This window comes from Amblyomma americanum, chromosome 3 (genome assembly GCF_052857255.1).
Source record: "Amblyomma americanum isolate KBUSLIRL-KWMA chromosome 3, ASM5285725v1, whole genome shotgun sequence".
NCBI classification, from domain to species: domain Eukaryota; kingdom Metazoa; phylum Arthropoda; class Arachnida; order Ixodida; family Ixodidae; genus Amblyomma; species Amblyomma americanum.
In genome coordinates this window covers 157,347,070-157,366,068 of record NC_135499.1, presented here as the reverse complement: position 1 = coordinate 157,366,068, position 18,999 = coordinate 157,347,070, and the positions used below count along the sequence as shown (strand labels likewise).

Sequence of the window (18,999 nt, the reverse complement as noted above, 5' to 3'; positions counted from 1 at the left end):
GCCTTTACTTATAGTGCCATGTTTTCGTTTCGATTGTACGTCGAAAGTTGTAAGTTTCGATTTTAAGTTATAACGAACGTTAAACTGCCTGAACTGCATATCACATTGTCTCCCGTGCCCCACTGACGTGTGCGCAAGGACAGGAGTGCTGACGGTGGGCAGGCTCCCGTCAATAGACCGAGAGAGTGTCCAGTCACACAGTTTCATTTTCGTTCTCGTCAAACACACGCAAAGATAAGGCACTTTTTGCTCAAAGTGGCGGAACCGCCGGACACAATCACAACATGGTGAACGGATGTAATTTCATGAAGACTGAGCGCCACTCTGTCGACGCGGTCAGAGAAACCCAAGTGACGAAACGGCGAATGGCGAACGCATGAGACCTGCCGCGGTGGCTCAGTGGTTGGGGCGCTCGGCTACTGATCCGGAGTACCCTGGTTGGAACCCGACCGCGCTGGCTGCATTTCGATGGAGGCGGAATGCAAAGGCACCCATGTGCTGCACGATGTCAGTGCACGTTAAAGATTCCCAGGTGGTCGAAATTATTCTGGAGCCCTCCATTACGGCACCACTTTCTTCCTTTCTTCTCTCAGTCCCTCCTTTATCCCTTCCCGCCGAGATGCGAGATAGCTCCTGCACAATTTCCTTCCCCCAACAACAAATTTTCAACATATGGGGGTAAGCGATAACTGCCCCCGACAACGTCGGCGACAAAAGCAAGTTGACGGCGATGACAATCCGGCTGCCACCTCGAAGTGTCAGAGATCGCAGGGACCTCTACTGGGAACAATGAGGTACAGAAAGTATGTCAAGCTAATCCAACTGCAGCGTAAATCCACCTCAATCCAAGATGGCGCTTTTTTGGCGCCTTTTGCGCCGGCGAAAAGCCGATAAGATGGCTGATTTTGACCCGCAAGCGACTGAAATTAGTCCGAAAAATCGAACTTTCGGACTTTTGAAGTCCGAAATATCCGTTGCGAATATGTATGTGCTTCTATGGGATGACTGACGGTGCCTCATCGAGGTCCAAAGTATTCTAAAGGTCCGAAGGTCCGAATTATTGGAATCCGAATTACCCGTCGGCTACTGTAAAACATTTCATGGAACTGTGACGACTGAAAGTGTGGGCCGCAACGCCCAGCCAGCAGAGCCCAGACAAGACTAAACAAAAACATGCACACCTCATTAGGTGTTTTCCTGGGGCGTCTCGGGGGAGGGGTTGCACTGGGGTAAGTTTAGCCACCGGCGAGCAGTATCTCGCCGTATCTGTCTAAATTACTGGAAAACAGCCAATGAAACCCTGACGCAGCGTTACGAGATTCAGTGCGAAGCCCGGCCAATAGAGTACTTGAATGCGAAGCATTTGTCTTCCAACTGTAGATTTCTGCATTCTTGTCTTGGGGTTAAAGGTGTGAACATAGTGAGAGATGGGCATTGAATAAAAACTGACTGCTGAAAGTAAGAAAACAAACAAATACATACAGAAGTGACCGACAGCACAAAAAAAAAAGAAGAAAGGGTCCATTCACAAGCACAAGCATCAACAGATTACAACGAAAGATTGGGACCAGGAAAAGAGGAGAGAGGGGGGGGGGGTGGGGGGGGGGGGGGGGGGGGTCCCTGGCACATGTTGAAGGCTGCTGGGGTTCCTTGAGGCATAGAAGTTTGAAAACACCTGTTAGATCATTTATTAATAGAAATTTTACCCACAATGTCTTATGTTTATTAACCATGCTTCTACCAAACAGAACATACTTTCCATGATATACAGTAAAAGCTCGTTAATTCGAACTTCACGGGACCGGGAAAAAAGTTTGAATTATCCGATGTTAGAATTATCGAACGGCCTTGAAAAACCTGACCAGAACCATTTGCATTACATATATGTACCGTATTTACTCGCGTAGTGAACCCACTCGCATAATGAACCCACCCACCCCCACTTTTTGGCTAAGAATTGAAAGCGCCAGTGGTTAACGCTTCCCTCCGTTTCGCACCGTACGGTCCACAATGCATTTCTTGGCGCTGCGCCAAGATGCTGCGCAGCGATAAAAGCACGATGTGTTTACCTTTTGACGTTAGCTCTAGCAAGGGGGAGAAGTGAACTTTGCAGAGTGCCAGCACTTGTCCGGTTGTGCGAAAATTTTCAGTATGTTCGCCTTAAGGGTGACCCACATGAAGCGAACATTAAGCTGCAGATTTTGAGCTGCGCGACGGAAAATGGGCGGCTGCCACCAGACCGCTGCCGCCAGGATTTAGAAATGGCACGATTCCATATGCTTAGTAAAATGCTGAAAAGAACAGCTGTGCATTTACATTTAAGCTATTTTTTATTCAATGACGGCAAAGAGGACGAATTATTCTTTGTGACCCCTTTCTGAACCAAAATAGTTAACCTGTTAGAACCTCCCCACACTTCCTGACGTCAACCGACGCGTAGTGGCTAAGCCTAGCAGCTTTGAAAATCCAGAAGCATTCTGAAAGTCTGGCGCGTTTCATCGCTAAAACTTTGTGCTGCGGGCATCTTCAGAAAAAGTAAAGCTTCGTGCTTCTTCTGTTCGCCGTGAGCATGAGGCACAGTGTAGTGGCAACAAGAAGTTCGTGGTGAAGCACGAGGCCGCTTCGGCAGGCGCGGCCATGTTGTAGAAGCGGGCGGAAGTCAGACGTGATCGCGCCCTGATTGGTTCGTGCTGATAGCCAACGTTGGCCGCTTCCAGCCAATGGCTGACTGCCGGGCTATAGTGCCTAGAACCTTCTAGGCACTATAGCTGGGCGATGCTAAATGCCGGCGTCATGATCGCGGCTGACCGCATGCTTCCGTTGGCATCTGATGGGTGGAAGAATGTACGACACTCGCAAAGAAAGAAAAAGATTTTCACACATAATTTGTACCGCCCTTACGAAGTCAGCCTTTCATGGACGTTCGCTGGGACCGCGGCGACAGTATGGGCGTTGGCTGGGACCGCGCCAGCAGTATTTCCAGATTAACAGGGCTCGAATTAACAAGTATTTAGTTGCGAGTTTCAAAGGCTGCGCGGAAATGAGGGTAGGCAGCCGCCACCACGGCCGCCAACCCCTCCTGTCCTCTGCCACCGGCCGCCGTGCTGGTGATGGCGCCATTTAGGCTTTACCTTCTCTTCCAGTTTTATCTGGTTCCATCTTTTGTCCCCGTTAAGGACGTGCACAGCCACTATGTGAAGGTGCTTTTTTTTTTGGCCACGTGCTGTGTGCCAAGTCGCCCAGACGTGGCGGCGCGTAGTTCGAATCATCTGAAGCGGAATCGACTCGCTTTCGAATTAACAGGCTTTTTATACACAGATCTCTATGGAGCTTGGCCAGACCAAGTAGTGTACTTCGAATTATGCGAAAATTCGAACTATCGAAGTTTGAATTAATGAGCTTTCGCAGTACCTACAACTGTCTGATGAAGGAGAAAAACTTTTGCAGTTTTGGAATCATCACATGAAAATGCACAGCGAAAATCTGGAGTAAATCTGTCCATAAATAAATAAAAAAAAAGGTATAAGAGGGGTCTCCCCACTTAAAATACAAAATACACAGACTACGTCACATTTCTTTGACACATGCTGTGCCTGCCCCACACTTACTCATGAGCCCTGCTCTGGCCACCAAGTTTCATGGCTTCGTCGCGCAGCGCCTTCTCCACTTGGAGCAAGGTTGCGGGCATGTCGGGCATCAGAGCCAGGCACCACACTACCCCTTTCGCAGACACCGTCACTTGCATGGACAAAATGTCTCCGACTTTGACAAGGTCCAACACGGCGCGCATGGGCCGCCGGTGAGGCATCATGCCTGGTTCCGCTGCTGAGGCCATCACTGAAGCAGCCACGGGGCCAGCTGCTGCTTTCAAGCTGGCAGCAAGCCCTTCAGCCACCAGCTGCTGGTTGAGAGTTTGTCCACCTGCAGAGGAAAGCAGAGGCTTGAAACAGGAACCAGTCAAGACACATCTGTGCCTTGCCTACAAGCACTTCACCTAAAGAGCGAAAAAAAAAAAAGCATTCTGAACGCGACACAAAGACAACTCTGGGTGATGACATAAATAAGATGTGCCCCAATAAGGACAAACTGATGCCCACATAAAAGAAATGGTTCTGCACTCCCTGTTCTGACCCAGCATGCAGTCACATACAGACCCTGTTCACTATCAGATTTGGCGAGGGCGGTAGGAGGCTCCTGCATGGCAACCCTGTACCTCTCAGCCACCATACTCATGCGAGGTTCTAAACTAAAATCTCCAACTAAGGGGTGCTCCGGCTGCATAAAGGAAGATGAGGAGGGAGCAGTGCAATAGACATGTCGGAGGGTGCTGACAAAAGTCCCCTCCGCCGTGCCTTGGGGTCGGGGTCCTTGTTTGGTTCACTGGACAACAGGCCTGTCTGGTAGGGTACAAGAAATTGTGAATAAGATCTATAGCAGTGCTATTTTTATGAAGCTGCAACATGCAAGCTGCAGTAGAACCTTGGCAATATGCTTCTTGCTCAAACGATTTCTTGGTTCATATGTTCAAAATCGTGAGCAATAAAATTACAGTGACGCTATTCGTAAATTAAATCTGGAGCAAATTATGGAGCACTAAAATATCAAATTTGAAGCACTTTGGAGCAGACGAATGTCTATTTCGGAGCAGTCTGGAGTATCAAAATTTGCAATCCCGAGAACTTTTGAGCAGTAACACCAATAATTAGAAGCACTCTGGGGAAAGTAGCTTTTAGATTCCAAATCTCTTAGGATGGCAAACAATGCTGGAAAAATTTGAACGATGTAAATGTATGCTACATAATTATGCTTGTTATTATTGGCATAGAGTCGCACCCGACAGGTCTTCAATTTCAAATTTCATGCAGTATAAGCAAATTCTGATCGTATGATACGTTTGGCAGCCAACACTAGGTGCACTAACATACGAGGGGGCCAAGCCCAGGGGAAGGCTGCATGAGAAAAATTGCAGTGGCAGCCAGCCACCTAAGTGGCTTCTCCGCAATGCGTAAGTGCAATGGGGCAAATTATCCATAAAAGATGCCGACGACAATAAAGACGAAATGGCTACTTTCACCTGTGACGTCACTGGAATGGCCATGTTGCTAAGTTTGTTTAGCGCAAAGGACGATACAAATGCAGACAGAAGCCAAGCCTAGAACCTGCAGTCGAAAATTTAAGACTGCGCTCCTGGACAAGCTGCGCAATCCAGTTTGCCTCTATAACACCATTTCTTTGGTTTCAGTTTTATTTTTTCATTTTCTAACGTGAGGAGGCGATGTGAAAAATGGAACTGACCAGATGTAGTCCATTGGTCGCTGATCATGGTGTCCGTTTCACCACGCACTCTTCAAAGTCTAAAGGCTATTTTGCCGGTTCTTATGCAGTCTTTTTTTTTTTTAGAGCAGTAGTGATGAGTTAGGCAATCATGTGGAATGGTCGGATTTCAGTTTCGATTGCAAAACCATTTCAGAGGCCGGAACATCAGTGTGTTCGCAGTGTTTCGTTTTACCGTTCACGCATTTTATGTAGTGCACTTGAGTTGCAAATGATGACAGTGTTTTTATTTCGTGATTTAGGCTCTTTGAAACATACTGCCAAGATATTTTACCAAATGCACCAGCAGAATTTTGATTTATGATGATTTCAGGGAAGGCTATGACCCCTTTCATCCACAGAACCCATTTGCTACCAACTAAAAAAAAATTATGAAAAGGAGGAATTGAATCTCTGCTGTCGAAAACAGGAGCAGCACTCGGAACAAGTGTAATGTGCAGCACATCCCATATTTACCTCCATTTTGTGTCCTCAGGCGACTGCTTCGCTTAGAAGCATGCTGAAGTTCATGATGATAATTTTATGGCACAAGGGCATCTATGGCCAAAGAGCACCATGGCACAAGATGTTTTTCATTGACTCAAGATGGGTCAAGCCAATTCCCCAAAGAAGCCACACACTAGGCAAGGAAAAAGCCTGTGCCCGGTACCTGGCAGCATTGGGTATTGAACATCGCACATGCCGCTTCCAAGGCAGATGCTCTAACCACTAGGCCATCGCTGCGGTATCCTACAGGTCATTGCAAGTGGACACAGGATTACATACTGAACTACCTAATGGTTCACATGTTTTTTGCATGGTATGCACTTGACGCTGTAGCCCCAGCAAAATTTTGGTGCAGGTTTAGCATGCTTTTGTATTGTTGTCCATTTGTACCATACGAATAAAAAAACAGCAGGCAGTGTACATCAAGATCAGCCAGCAAATACCCTGAGGCAAGCATGTGTTTTAAATCCACCATTCTGGGATGCTTTGATGTCAGGCTTTCAAGGGCCCAGCACTATTCAAGCATTTCAAGGTTTACAATTTTGCCACAAATCAAGCTACAGACATCATGCACAACATTTATTATGTTTATCTCTAAGTACTTATGGCGAGCATTGGCATATATGACTTAAAGTGCAACAACACATCTACGTTGCCTTGACATTCACTTGCGACCTTCGCTGAAATGCTTCACATCATCCAGGTTAGGGCTTAAATTTGCTAAAATTCTGCTGTGCAACATCCTCAGTCGAAACAGATGCTCAGTTAGTTCTGAGTATACACGGTGCAGGTGAAAGTGCATCGGAGGGAATCCACCATGGAGCATTTCATGCAGCTGACAGTGAAAGTGGCTGTGCAGTGCAGTGATGGCAACTAGCCCTCTGCTCTTCACAAGTCAAGGCCTCTGACTGTGCAGATCCAGTTAACTAAGGACTCCAGGCCTTTCAACGAGGTAGCAAGCTGATCTCCATCGAATGCCCCTCTTTCCTCCCGAGAGCAACCTTAAGGGCAGGACTACCATGCATACAGTGAAAGCTCGTTAATTCGACCCCCGTTAATTCGGACAATCGGATAATTCGACCTGCACGCATGGTCCCTACAATTATATACAGGAGTCTATGGGGCAAAACTCTCGTTAATTCGGACAAATTTTACCGCCCATCGGTTAATTCGACCTAGTTCCACGGCCCGCCAAGAGCGGCGCTACTGTAAAGTTGGAAAAAAAGAATGTAGCGTAGGCCATCCGTACGGTCATCGTCATCAGCAGTGCGAGAGAGGGCGAGGGAAGCAAGGTTAGCAGTGGCCGAAGCGCCCGGTGTCTTTCTTTGTGCTTCGTTGCCTCTTGCAGTCGTGCTCAGTCGTCGTGTTAACCCTATCTTCAGCAAGTCTCGTTTTGGCGTGTGTCGTCGTTGCCCCGTGTTTCTTGCTGCTACGATCGCGGTTATTGAACCCTAACACACCTTTTCTGGATATTGCGTGCTTTGCCAGCGTGTTTACTTGTCCGTGCTGGAAGACTTCTGTGAACAAATTCCGGATGGTTCGCGTGCCGCGGAGCATCTGGCAGCTGTTAGAGCTATTGTAGCCGCTCAAATTCGCCCGAAAAAGCAGACAACGATAACAAACTTCTTTGCCAAATAAAGGTATGTCATGCTGGGGCAAATTTCATGTTTTTTGTGGTTCAGTCAATATTTCGACATTCGGTTAATTCGACAATTTTTCGCGGTCCCGTCAGTGTCGAATTAACGAGCTTTTACTGTACAAGCAGCTGGTGCCAGCAGCTAGAATCTTCCAGGAACACTCACCTTTCCTTGAAGCCAGTTCCACTTCGTGCATGTCGTCCACCAGCTTGAGTGCATTAGCGACCACTGGGCCTGCTTGAAACATGGTGGCCAGCATTGTATATGCTTCCATGGTCCAGCCTATGGCGGCAGACGCTGGGCGCACCCCATGCAGCTGGCAACGCACTGCCTGTGCTGGCAGCTGCAGGTAGCGATCCGGGAGGGGACGAATATTTTCGGGGGCCACTGGAGCCACGTTGCCATAGTCAATGAAGTACACCATGCACACTGATCCCTGAAAGAGAAAAGCAGTAAAGCTGTGAAGCTACAGCCCCGCAGCATACTATAGTCGGATACAACTTAAGAACACACCAGCTTTTCCCCAGACCCGGGTCCCTTCCTGCCAATGGCGTCGGCTGGTTCTCATGACCCTGCTAGTGCGACAAAGCAGGGAGGGGTAGATGAAAGGGGACAGTCCCCTTCCTCCATGGTCGGGGATGGAACCCTCTCTCTGTTGAGGCGCCACTCCCTGCATTGTAAAATGACAATCAGCTGATGCCATTGGTTGGACTGGGGGTCCTCAGACGGGGAAAGCGGCTGTGTTCTTAAGTTGTATCCGACTATATACAAGTGAGACCAAAAGCAAACTATGGCAATATTGTTCAGTGGTACTAACATTAATAAAGAATACAGTTCAGACCATTTATAACGTAACCGCTTATAATGCTGGACCAGATTATATGCGGCTTTTTGTGACCACCGCTTCGCTTCCCATAGAGTTCAGTGAATTGGCGTACCGCTTAATATGCGGCAGCGCTTAACCGGAGACCACGTATAGTGCTGTTTCTGGAAAGCCTGGTGGCCAGCATACCGGTGCGGGTCCGTGAGTACTGGCGGGCACGACGAGCGTGCTTCCCTGATTGCGCAAGAAGGGGGCAACAGGCGGGGCGGGGGAGCGTTGTCAGCGTGGTTCAAGGCAAGGTGGAAGGCAGGAGAGGATAAAAAGAAATATAAGTCGCAAGGCAGGCGTTTTTCCTCTCCTTCTCCAGTGCGCCTCCGTTGGGCGCACCGACTGGACAAAACTTGAAGTGATGGCATGGCCAGACTGGAGCATGCTGGAGCGGCGGCGGCGAGCGCATGGCACGACGCTGCAAGCGCTGCTCACACCACGCATGTGTGCAGCAGCATCTTGTCACACCTGAGCCCATGAGCGAGATATGAGTTGTCGCGTGTAGCGAAAAGTTGACAGCGTTAACAAGTCAGCTGACAACATAGGCAAGTCTACCAGCCTCAGCTGCCTTCAGTTCCGATGGTGTCTGCTCCTCCGAAAGCCAGGAAACGGCAAGCTCTCGAAACCAAGCAGACCATTGCGAGGGACGTCGAGAGTGGTTTGAAAAATGCTACGGTGGCAAAAAAGTACGGTGTCGCCGACGCTACTATGTCCGCCATTTGGAAGAACAGCGACAAGTTGCGACACCAGCTGCAGGAAGACTCCGCGTCACTTGCAAGGAAGCGGAATTGTGCGTCAATATATGAAGATGCCGCTGCTTTGTTTGAATGGTTTCGAGAGGTCTGGGCCCAGAGCATTCCAGTGAAGGGTTCAATATTGCAAGCCAAGGCCAGGTGCCTTGCAAACATTTTGGGGCATGATGGTTTCAACCTATTGAACGGTTGAATTCAGTGTTTCAAGGACCGGCACGAGATAAGCTCATCACCGTTGTCGCCAACCCCTACGGCGTTGTGTGTGAAGTAGCCGGCCCAGATCAAGTGTAGACAGCGTGGCAGCGGTGCGTGGTCACGATGAGCCTCTATCCAAGGATGAGCCTGACGAAGCGAGTGAAAGTGCAGCAGAAGTTTCGTGCAAGGACGCGCTCGACTGTTGCAAAAAACTGTGCCTCTACTGCGCACAGCGAAACCTCAGCAAGCAAGCGTTCAAGTGCCTCATTGTTTTTGAAGATGAAGTTATGAACAGCGCAGTTCAATCGCAGCGCCAGACTAAAATAACCACATTCTTTCATTAACTATGGCACTTCGACAAAAGGGTCAAATAGACTTCTTTGTTGTCTGTGATTGCAGTGTTGTGCGTCTGATGCATTGTTGCAGATGCACTTCGAAAGGTAGGCTGGCGATTCTGAAAACGCGAATGCATGGAAAAGCTACTTTTTGGTTACAGTGCAGTACCGCTTATAACGCGTTATGTGGTATGTGTTATAAGTAGTATATGCTGTATTTGGAGGCACACTGAGCTCACAAAGTAACATGTCCTAAGCTACATCCAACCCACAAAGCATGGCTGTAATGAATGACTGCTGATCAATGCTGAATGCCCGGAATTTTTTATTAAAGGGTAACTCCAGGGGTTTTTTCAACATTTCCAGTTAATTGGTGCATGACATTCCATGTATTCCCCTGCCTCCAGCACAAGAATTTGTTTATTTTTTAAATATACCAAGCAGAACTATTTTAAGTCTTTCCGGATAAAAAATACAAAAATCTCAATTTCCAAAAAATGGCATATTCGGACTCAATATACTCTCAAAAACCTGCCTACAAAGTTTCAAGGTGTCGCTCAACCTCCAACTACTAAAAAATGGAATACATTAGATGCCTCCGAAGCGCTGAAATGGAGAGTTCTGAGCAAAATGTGGAAGCACTTCGCACCCTTTGCTTCCCACAACCGCATCCCCGATGGCCGCCATCTGGGTCTTATTCAAAAGCTGGTGCCCTTCCCTACACACTAGTATTACAGTAAAAGCTCGATTCAAACTGATGCCCGCGTCCCGGAAAAGCCCTGTGTATTTCAATGGGAAAAAACTTCCGATAATTCGAACAAGTCAGCATCCGCTGCGGTTAATTCGAACAAGGAGCCACTGGCTGACACCACTTTTAGTAGATAGAAGTTGACCCATAGCGAGTAAACCACGCTCCAAATTTACCAGAGATTTAAAACAATGGAAAAGAAAAAAAGCCGAATGCACGAGGCTCACGGAGCCCCTGTTCCGGTGCATGCCGTAGCAGGTTTTCGCTGCCGGAGCACTCGCCCGCAGAGGGTTTCGTACTATTAACTAGAGGGAAAGCTGGTGCCCCGCCTATGGGAGTTTGCATGGAGCTTCCTCGAGACCACATCAGCCACCATGGGCGCTCAAAGAATCATGCGGCGGAGAGCTACCGACTGCAGAACCACAAATTTTGGCCAAAAAAAAAATGCAAAAACAAACATTGCTCGATAATAAAGAATGTTCTAACATTCAATATAAATTGCAACAAACAAGCAGAAAAGCATGTAAATGTAAGGTATGCCCCAAATAAGCGATGGCTTGCTCTCCTGTTGGCCAAATATTGTACATCACAAAATCCCATATTTCATGCTTAACAGGCACACTTTTAAAAATAAATAGTTTTAAAAAAAATGTTGTCGCTTCAACACTTTAAGAGGTTTTTTTCATGGCATTTCGGAAAACAAAAACCTTTCATTGGCGCCGTATGCTGTTGCATTTTCGCTACTATGGCTTTTGCGCACTACGTTTGCGCCAAAGTAGTCTGTGCGCAGGGTGTGCCGTCGACAGGTTGGGACCTCTCAGTAACGCTACTCTGAGCACCAAGCAGCTCATCGCCCCGTGATGCTTTGAGCGCCCATGGTGGCTGAGGTGCAGTGCCGCCAGCTTTCCCTCTAGTTATAGCAAGAAATTCTATGCTCGTCCGCACCGCTGATGCTTCGGCGCGAGCCGTTCCAGCTTCAACACCGACCTCCGAATGACTGGCGCATGTACTTCAAATGTTATTTCCCCAGCTTTGAATTTTTCACCAACGTGACTAGCCTTATGGAAGTTTTTGTTATGTTTTTATGATGCAATTCCAATTAATCCTATACCGTTGAATTCAGAAAGAACTGAACTATAAAGCTATGCAATTTTTTTATGGCTAAGTCGAACTAAAAAAATTTTCTGAAAAATGATGTGACTTAACTATATGTGGTAATTATAGAGCTTCGACATAACTGAACATTTTTGTATGATGAGGTATCTCTATAACAATGCAATAGCATAGCTATGCACTGCAAGTATTTGTCTACACCTCCATTTCAAGTGAAACCAAAAAATATTGAGGGGAAGTGATGATGAAGATGAATTTTTATGGCGCAAGGGCAGCTTTGGCCAATGAGCACCATGGCACAAGGTAGTTTTCATTTCACAAGGTGGGGTCAAAGAACCATTTCCCAAGCATTTCACCCTAAGAAGCCGAGCACCATGCAGGGGAAAGCTTGTACCCATTGTATCACAGGTGGGTACCCGGCGGCACTGGGGATCAAACCCCGCACCTCCCGTATACAGTCGAGCCCGCTTATAACGAACATGAGCGTCACGCGGCGTCCGTTCGTTATATCCCGAAGTTCGTAGTAAGTGGACCACAGCTTTAAAGACAGTTGCTTGTCAAAACACAAAATTTTTGTTCGCGAAAAAGTCCGTGATGGACGTCTGTTTTCGCAGCGCTGATTCGATGAGGGAGGTCTCCAGTTTATTTAAAGCAGAAGAGTGCTCTTCACAGAGGCCCTTGGCATAGACAACTTGTCTGAGGTTTTCTATGCAGCCCATTGCTACAGGCGTGCTTATAGGTGCTGGCTCCGAAGTTTCATCCTCATCCGATTCCTCCGCGTTATTCTCGTCCCGCACTTAAGAAACGATGCCCTCGTCCGTGCACGGTTCCGCGGTGTCGGCATCATCATCGATAGAAATAAAATCTTTCCAACCAATGCCATGACCTCCCATGTCGGAGTCAACGACGCGCTGCCACAAATCGCCGCCAGGCTGGTCATCTTCCGTAGCATCAAGCTGGCCATCAGACACTGTGTCGACGAAGCCAGCCTTGTGGAAGCAGTTCCGCACGCCAGTGGCCGTCACCTCCACCCAGGCCTTTTTCATCATCTCTACCACTGAATACAATAGAAATGAGCCTGCGTTCCCGTCCGCCATCCCGAATTACCACCAGGGCCCGAGATTTGAATGAAGCCAATGAAACGTACGCACCGCAACAAGAGTGACAAAAGCGTGCGACAGGGCAGACGTGCAACGTGCACAAGTGGCAATCAAGCTAAAGATACAGACGCACAGCACCAGAGGAGAGACCAATGAGGGGCGTCCGTGAACATTAGTGCAGCTACCTCTTGGCTCCCACGGAAGGCCTGCTTCACGGAGCGTGGCCTCTGCGATCAGCGGTAGCGCGGTTGGTCGTGGAGGCCACGTGCTGATTTGCAAGAGAGTGAGGAGAGGGAAGCGGGGTTGCGAGGAGGGGCGGGATGGCGATCTTGGAAGGTGCGTCGGCGGGGAAAGGGTAGCTCGCTTGAGAGCGGCACGAAACGGGGCGGGCAGTTCGCCTGCGATAAGGCATCGCGGCGCCGGACTTACGCCATCCGTTTGCTGTAACCGATCAGCAGGACTTAATGACGTTCGTTATACGTGCAATTTTGTGCCATTGAAACAATGTATATTTTGACGGCCGCTCAGGCCTCGTTCTCAGTCTCGGAGGCGGATGCTCAAACCACTAGGCCACCGCTGCAGTTGAATATTGAGGAAAAGTGTCTTACGACCCGTAAAAATACCTAATTAGGTTTGAGTTATTTTTCCATAATACGAGAACTAATTAAGGTATGCCAAAACGAATTATATTTTTAGAACAAGAGAAAAATTCATATACCAGTCTAATTTTACTACGATATCTTATAATAAAAATGTTCATATAAGCCCTGCGTCTCCTCTTAAGAGTATAAACACCTAATCTTGGTGGCATGTTTTCTTCTCTACAATGATGTGCAAGACTGCTACGCATGAATCACCACGTGATACAGTCGAACCCGGATATATCGAATTCGACGGGGATCGGAAAATAGTTCGATATAGCGAAAATTCGATATACAGATATAGGCCAAAAAAGCACTCGCGATCATAAAAAATTGTGGCTTACCAATTGGAACAGCCGCGAATCACATAGCATGTGCACACAATATGAAAGCGCTTTATTTCACGGAAAAAAAATCACTAATTTTGGGCTGCTTTTTCTTCTGGGAAATGAAGTTTAAAACACTAGTTTCAATCTTCTCGAGACTGTCTAGGTGCGAGAGCCCAGTGCCTTCCATTTCGCCGCAACAGCGCCGAATCAGGCTGAACACTGACGCCAGTTCAGTGGCTGTGCACGGACGCGTTTCTTCAAAAACACAGTTGACCTCGTTGTCGCTGGAATCACTGTCTTGAACGCCAGCTATTCCGGCCACAATGTCCTCATCAGCGAGGTCGGCTACCGCTTGAACTTTGCTGTCAGCGTTAATGAAGTCATCAACAGTAACTTCGGGCGGGACGGTGCCGGAAAAATTGGACAAGTCGCGGAACGCGTCCTCCAAGCACTCATCGTCATCTGAAGCTTCCAGACATTCATCTCTAGCCACTTCAAGGCCTGCCTTGCCAAAACAGTTGGCTACTGTGGCCTGCTTCACGTCGCCCCAAGCGCCGGTAATCATCTGGATCGCGCCAAGCAGGTCAATCTTGAGATCGGTTCCCATGCGGAGGTTTATGAGGAGCCGTTGAATAAGTCGCTTCCGATAGCCTACCTTGAATGCCTTTATGATACCCTGGTCGAGGGGCTGCAGTCTCGCTGTGGTGTTCGGCGGGAGAAACTTCAATTCGATGTGCTGCAGCTTGCAAGTTGTTTGATGGGCCGAACAGTTGTCTACCAGAAAGCAAACTCGGCGGCCCAACTTGCCCAACTCAGCGTCCCAAGCCTGCAGCCATTCAACAAAAAGTTGACGTGTCATCCAGGCCTTCCTATTACAGCCGTAGCGGACGGGAAGCTGTTTACAGTTCTTGAACCAGCGCGGTGACTTGCTCTTCCCGATCACGAATGGCCGTAGCTTGCACGAGCCGTCCATGTTGGCTGCAAGCAGCACCGACACACGCACTTTGCTCATTTTACCACCGTGGCATGTGGTTCCACGAAGAGCGAGTGTCTTATTCAGCAACATTTGCCAAAAGAGACCAGTTTCGTCTGCATTAAAGATTTCTGCAGGCGAAAACTTCTCAGTGATCTTCGGCCACTCCTCAGAAAGCCACTGCTGCATCTCCTGGCTGCTGACAGCCCCACTTTCGCCTGAAATGGCTTTTCCTACAATGCCGTGGCGGTTTTTAAACCGTTGCAGCCATCCAGTGCCACCGCAAAAGTTCTCTTCGCCAAGAGCCGTAGCAAACCATTTGGCCTTTTCGATTAAGGTCGGGCCATCCACGGGAATATTTTTCGCTCGGATTTCAAGAAACCACGTGTAGAGTGCCTTCTCCACTTTGTCAAAAGCAGCAGGGCGCACACGACACGCTCCCGAGCGACTTTCCTCACCTGCTTTAAGCTTGATGTCCTGCTTGTTCTTTAACAACGTACTTAAAGTACTCCGCGGAATGCCGAATGCGTCTGCCACGGAGGACTTCTTTTCTCCATTCTCGACACGCCGGATTACTTCAAGCTTTCTTGCAAAGTCCAGATTCTTCCTCTTTTTTATGTCCGCAGATGCCATAGCTCACCAGATGACTGCAATCACACACGGCACGTTGAAACAGAGGTACGCACAACAACACGCACGATGTGCAGATGGAGCAGTCCGAGCGAAGCCTGTTCGAGCGACAGTCAACGGGGCTGCGAAGGAACGACAAAGGGAAAAGAAAGAAGAGAGCGGGGAAAAAGATCGGCCGTCGAAGGCGCTATGTTCGTTTTTTGAGCCCTCTCTGGCTCTCTCGTCTCCCCTGGCCCACGAGCGACCGTGCCGACCCTTCACTCTCTCTCTCTCCCTTTTCCCAGGAAGCGTGGCTTGGAAACGTTGCCGCGTCTCCATGCCGCGCGCTCTCTTCGATGAGCTCCAATGCCCTTGCCCAATGCACACGCCGGCGGTAGAGGAGGAGCGAGAGAGCTCGCGCCGGTGGGGCGCAAGAACGGGGGAAAGGCTCTCCGTCTCCGTCGCTAGGCGACGGCCGCGCATGCGCAGAGGAGGAGCCTGCTGACTGACTCTGCGGAAAAGTTTACCTCTCAGGACCGGACACGAATGTCTTTGGGAAAAACGCACCTTCCAGGGGCGCGGCGCAGCGCGCCGTTCGATATATCGAATGTCCAACGAAAATGGAATTCGATATACTACGCAATTGTCCTATACTTTTACATAGTATTTTCAAGGGGGTAATCTGTGTGTTCGATATAGCCAATAATTCGAAATATGCGGGTTCGATATATCCGGGTTCGACTGTATTTGCCTATGACCGCTAAATAATTTATAATTGATTTTTTTCTGTCATGCTGTTTCGGTTTCAACATCTAAACGATGGCTGTGACGTCAGAGTGCTTTTGAGTCACGTGAGGCACGGAAAAAAAAGGCCATGTAATCGCTGCTTCATCATTTTAATTTATGGCAGTACTGAAGCCAGCCTTCCTCAAGAGCCCGAATGACAACTAATGTAGAAGCAGCGATTATATTGCAGTTTTTTTCATGTTTCACGTGACCTGTAAGCACATGTTGACGCCACAATCCTCATTCGGCTGCTGAAACCGAAACAGCGCAAGAAAAAAATGCGATTATAAATTATTTAGCGGTCGTAGGAGAATACCAGGTGGTAATCCATTTGTAATAATGCCTTATGCATCATTACAAACAAGAAAAAACGCGCCCAAAAGTTAGGTGTCTATACTCTTAAGGGGGGACACTGGTCTTAGACCCATTTCCTTATTTTTAGTCTAATCCTAATGAAACTGTATCAACTTGCTTAGTTTTTTTTTACTGATTTCAAATATTAAATTGCTTTTCAAATTAGTTTGCTGGTTCCTAAGATAATTAATTTTAATTAGTAATTTATTAGTACCTCTGTACAGAAAAAATGGCTCAATAAAAAATAATTGTTAACTCATGGCTACATAGTATGGTGAGTAAAGAGCGCAATAATCACAGCAGTCTTTTCATTTTACCTTCATTAGTAATTTTACAGCGCTTAGAATAGCAGCATTCAAAGTGTGAATATCATGCATAGATAAACTTTGCAAAATTATAAATTCTTGAAGCGTGATTGAACAATTGTGCTTCGATTATTGCATACACTGTCTTCAGCTTCCCTTACCAAACAATACGACATGTCTATCTGTCCTAGACGTTCAGATATTGATGTACTAAAACAGCCAGGAGCCCAAAATTTTCATGGTGTTAAATTGCCTGCTCCTGCACAAACTGAGCCCACACAGTGATCTCAATTTAATATTATGGTCAAAATACAAATTTCCTGGAGGAGAAAACTGGTAGAGTTGAAGAATAATAGCTATAGGCTCCAAAAATGTCATTTTCTAAAAATTGATTTTTGGTCCCAAAGACCAGTGTCCCTCCTTAAAAAGACACTCGATTGAAGTCTAATGGGCAAAATGACGAAATACTTCTTGACCCAGGTGCTATTAAACCTTCATGAGCCACACCAATCTTTGTTCCTTGATGAAGACTTCAGTTCAAAAGTGTTTGGGATTACTCGCAGTACACAGAGTTGTAGAAAGGTTCTCCCAGATACAGAGCGTTTGGAAATGAGCATCAAGACAAAGACCACGAAACACTCTAAAAATTTCACTTCTACAACTAAAAACTTTTTTTGGCACATACTGCAAGCTAATGCTTACGCAACCTGCTGTGTGTATTCGAATTTATTTTTTTTTTGTTGGGGGGGGGGGGGGGGGTGTTTTGAGTACGCCAGAAGCCACAGGTGTTCCCCCCACCCCCCCACCCGCCGCGGTTCGGGTGTCCACCAAAATATGTGAGACAGTTACTCTGTCATTTCCTTTCCTCAAAACCAATCTTCAGAACCAATTTTCAATTTTCTTCCAATGCAAAGGATATGTGCATCACTGGCTCCCTGAAACAATGGACACCTCAGTCGCATTAAAGTGCAGACAGATGTGCACTGCATGCATTAGGGTCAGCGTTCATTGTGTACATTGCCATCAGGGTTGACAACGTTCTAGACTCCACAAAGCTCTAGACTCAGATGCTTTTGAGGAATGGAAGGTGCATAACTGGCTCCCTGGGTCATTGGACCCCTCAACAGTGCTTTCAGGCATGTGGCAGTGGTAAGAGAGAGATGTGGGCTGCATGCATTAGCACTGACAAAATTGTGGCAGACACGCGGCACTGCAGCAATAGGCCGCAGCGTTCAATGGGTGACCAACCTCTTGTGATCAACCAATGATTTAACTGCCACCTACCAAGGTGGGCACATTGCCTATCCAGTGTGCGGAATGCACTCAACGTTATAAACACCAAGCCCCATCTAGTTGCCCGATACACCACAGCTTTCACTCTCTGACCAAGTTCAGCAGAAGTTAAACCGCAGCTATTTTTTTCTTCGAACCTGCACATCTTTTTGTGATTTCAAATGTAATTAAAGAATCAATCTGAAAACAACTCACCACTGCAGTGACCCTAGCACGATACCACTGGCCGTCATCTTTGAACAGGGCTGCAAAAATTTCTCCCTTCACAGGCGATTGAATCCTGCTGCTCTCAGCACATGATGCCTGCAGCATCTCCTGTAGCTCTGCCAACTGTGGCATCAGGCTGAGTCTCTGCAGATAGAACTCAGACAGGCTGGTGCCGAAGGAGAAGGCCACCTAAACAAAAAAAAAGGGGAGGGAAAGAAGAAAAAGCAGCTCAACCACTGCATCACGCACCATGGAGAAAATCCACACAAAGAGGAAAGGAAGTGTCGGGAAATGGCAGCTGTCATGAACACGGTATCAGCACCTTACTTCTGCAGTGCTTCAATTACACACTGAAAAGACACGGTTCACCGCACCGTCACATGTTGAGCAGCCATTAGGAGTATCAACCTTTAGGAGACAAACCATGGTTAGAACTGCTTGGTCGGCCATGAAAGGATTTCCTGCACTGCTTCCGTTTTTTGTGGGATGCATACTACATTTCCTCTGCCAGCCAGTGGCGAGTGTGCAAATGCAGTCGACGAGCGATTTTTCGGACCCTCTAGGGACTGCAAAAACGACCGAAAAATCAGGCAGTCCGGAAAATCAAATTTCACCGAAAAAATCCCAAACTTATTGCCATTATGCTGGAGGAAGAGGTCAGTTGTATTGCACACATGTTGTGCACAACACAAGTGTGCACCACACAGCTCGTCAGACATGCAAAGATAAGGCACTTTTCGTTCAAAGCGGCGGAACCGCCAGACGCAATCACAAAACGGCAAACGGATGTAACTTCGTGATGACTGAGCACAACTCAGTCGACGCGGTCAGAGAAATCCAAGTGACGAAACGGCGAATGGCGAACGTATGAGACCCGCCGCGGTGACTCAGTAGTTAGGGCGCTCGGCTACTGATCCGGAGTACCTGGGTT

The 18,999-nt window shown here is 47.7% G+C and overlaps 1 protein-coding gene across 14 annotated transcripts in view; it reads right to left on the bottom strand.

Annotated features, from left to right (window-relative positions):
- Positions 1-18,999, bottom strand: part of LOC144125264 (tudor domain-containing protein 1-like) — an 80,958-nt gene that overhangs the window by 28,266 nt on the left and 33,693 nt on the right. For all 14 annotated transcript variants that reach the window (XM_077658493.1, XM_077658499.1, XM_077658498.1 and 11 more), the window contains 3 exons: positions 18,057-18,257; positions 7,623-7,893; positions 3,609-3,921 (listed from right to left, as the gene is read on the bottom strand). In XM_077658493.1, coding sequence (XP_077514619.1) covers positions 3,609-3,921; positions 7,623-7,893; positions 18,057-18,257 — 785 coding nt within the window. The remainder of the gene's footprint in view (positions 1-3,608; positions 3,922-7,622; positions 7,894-18,056; positions 18,258-18,999) is intronic.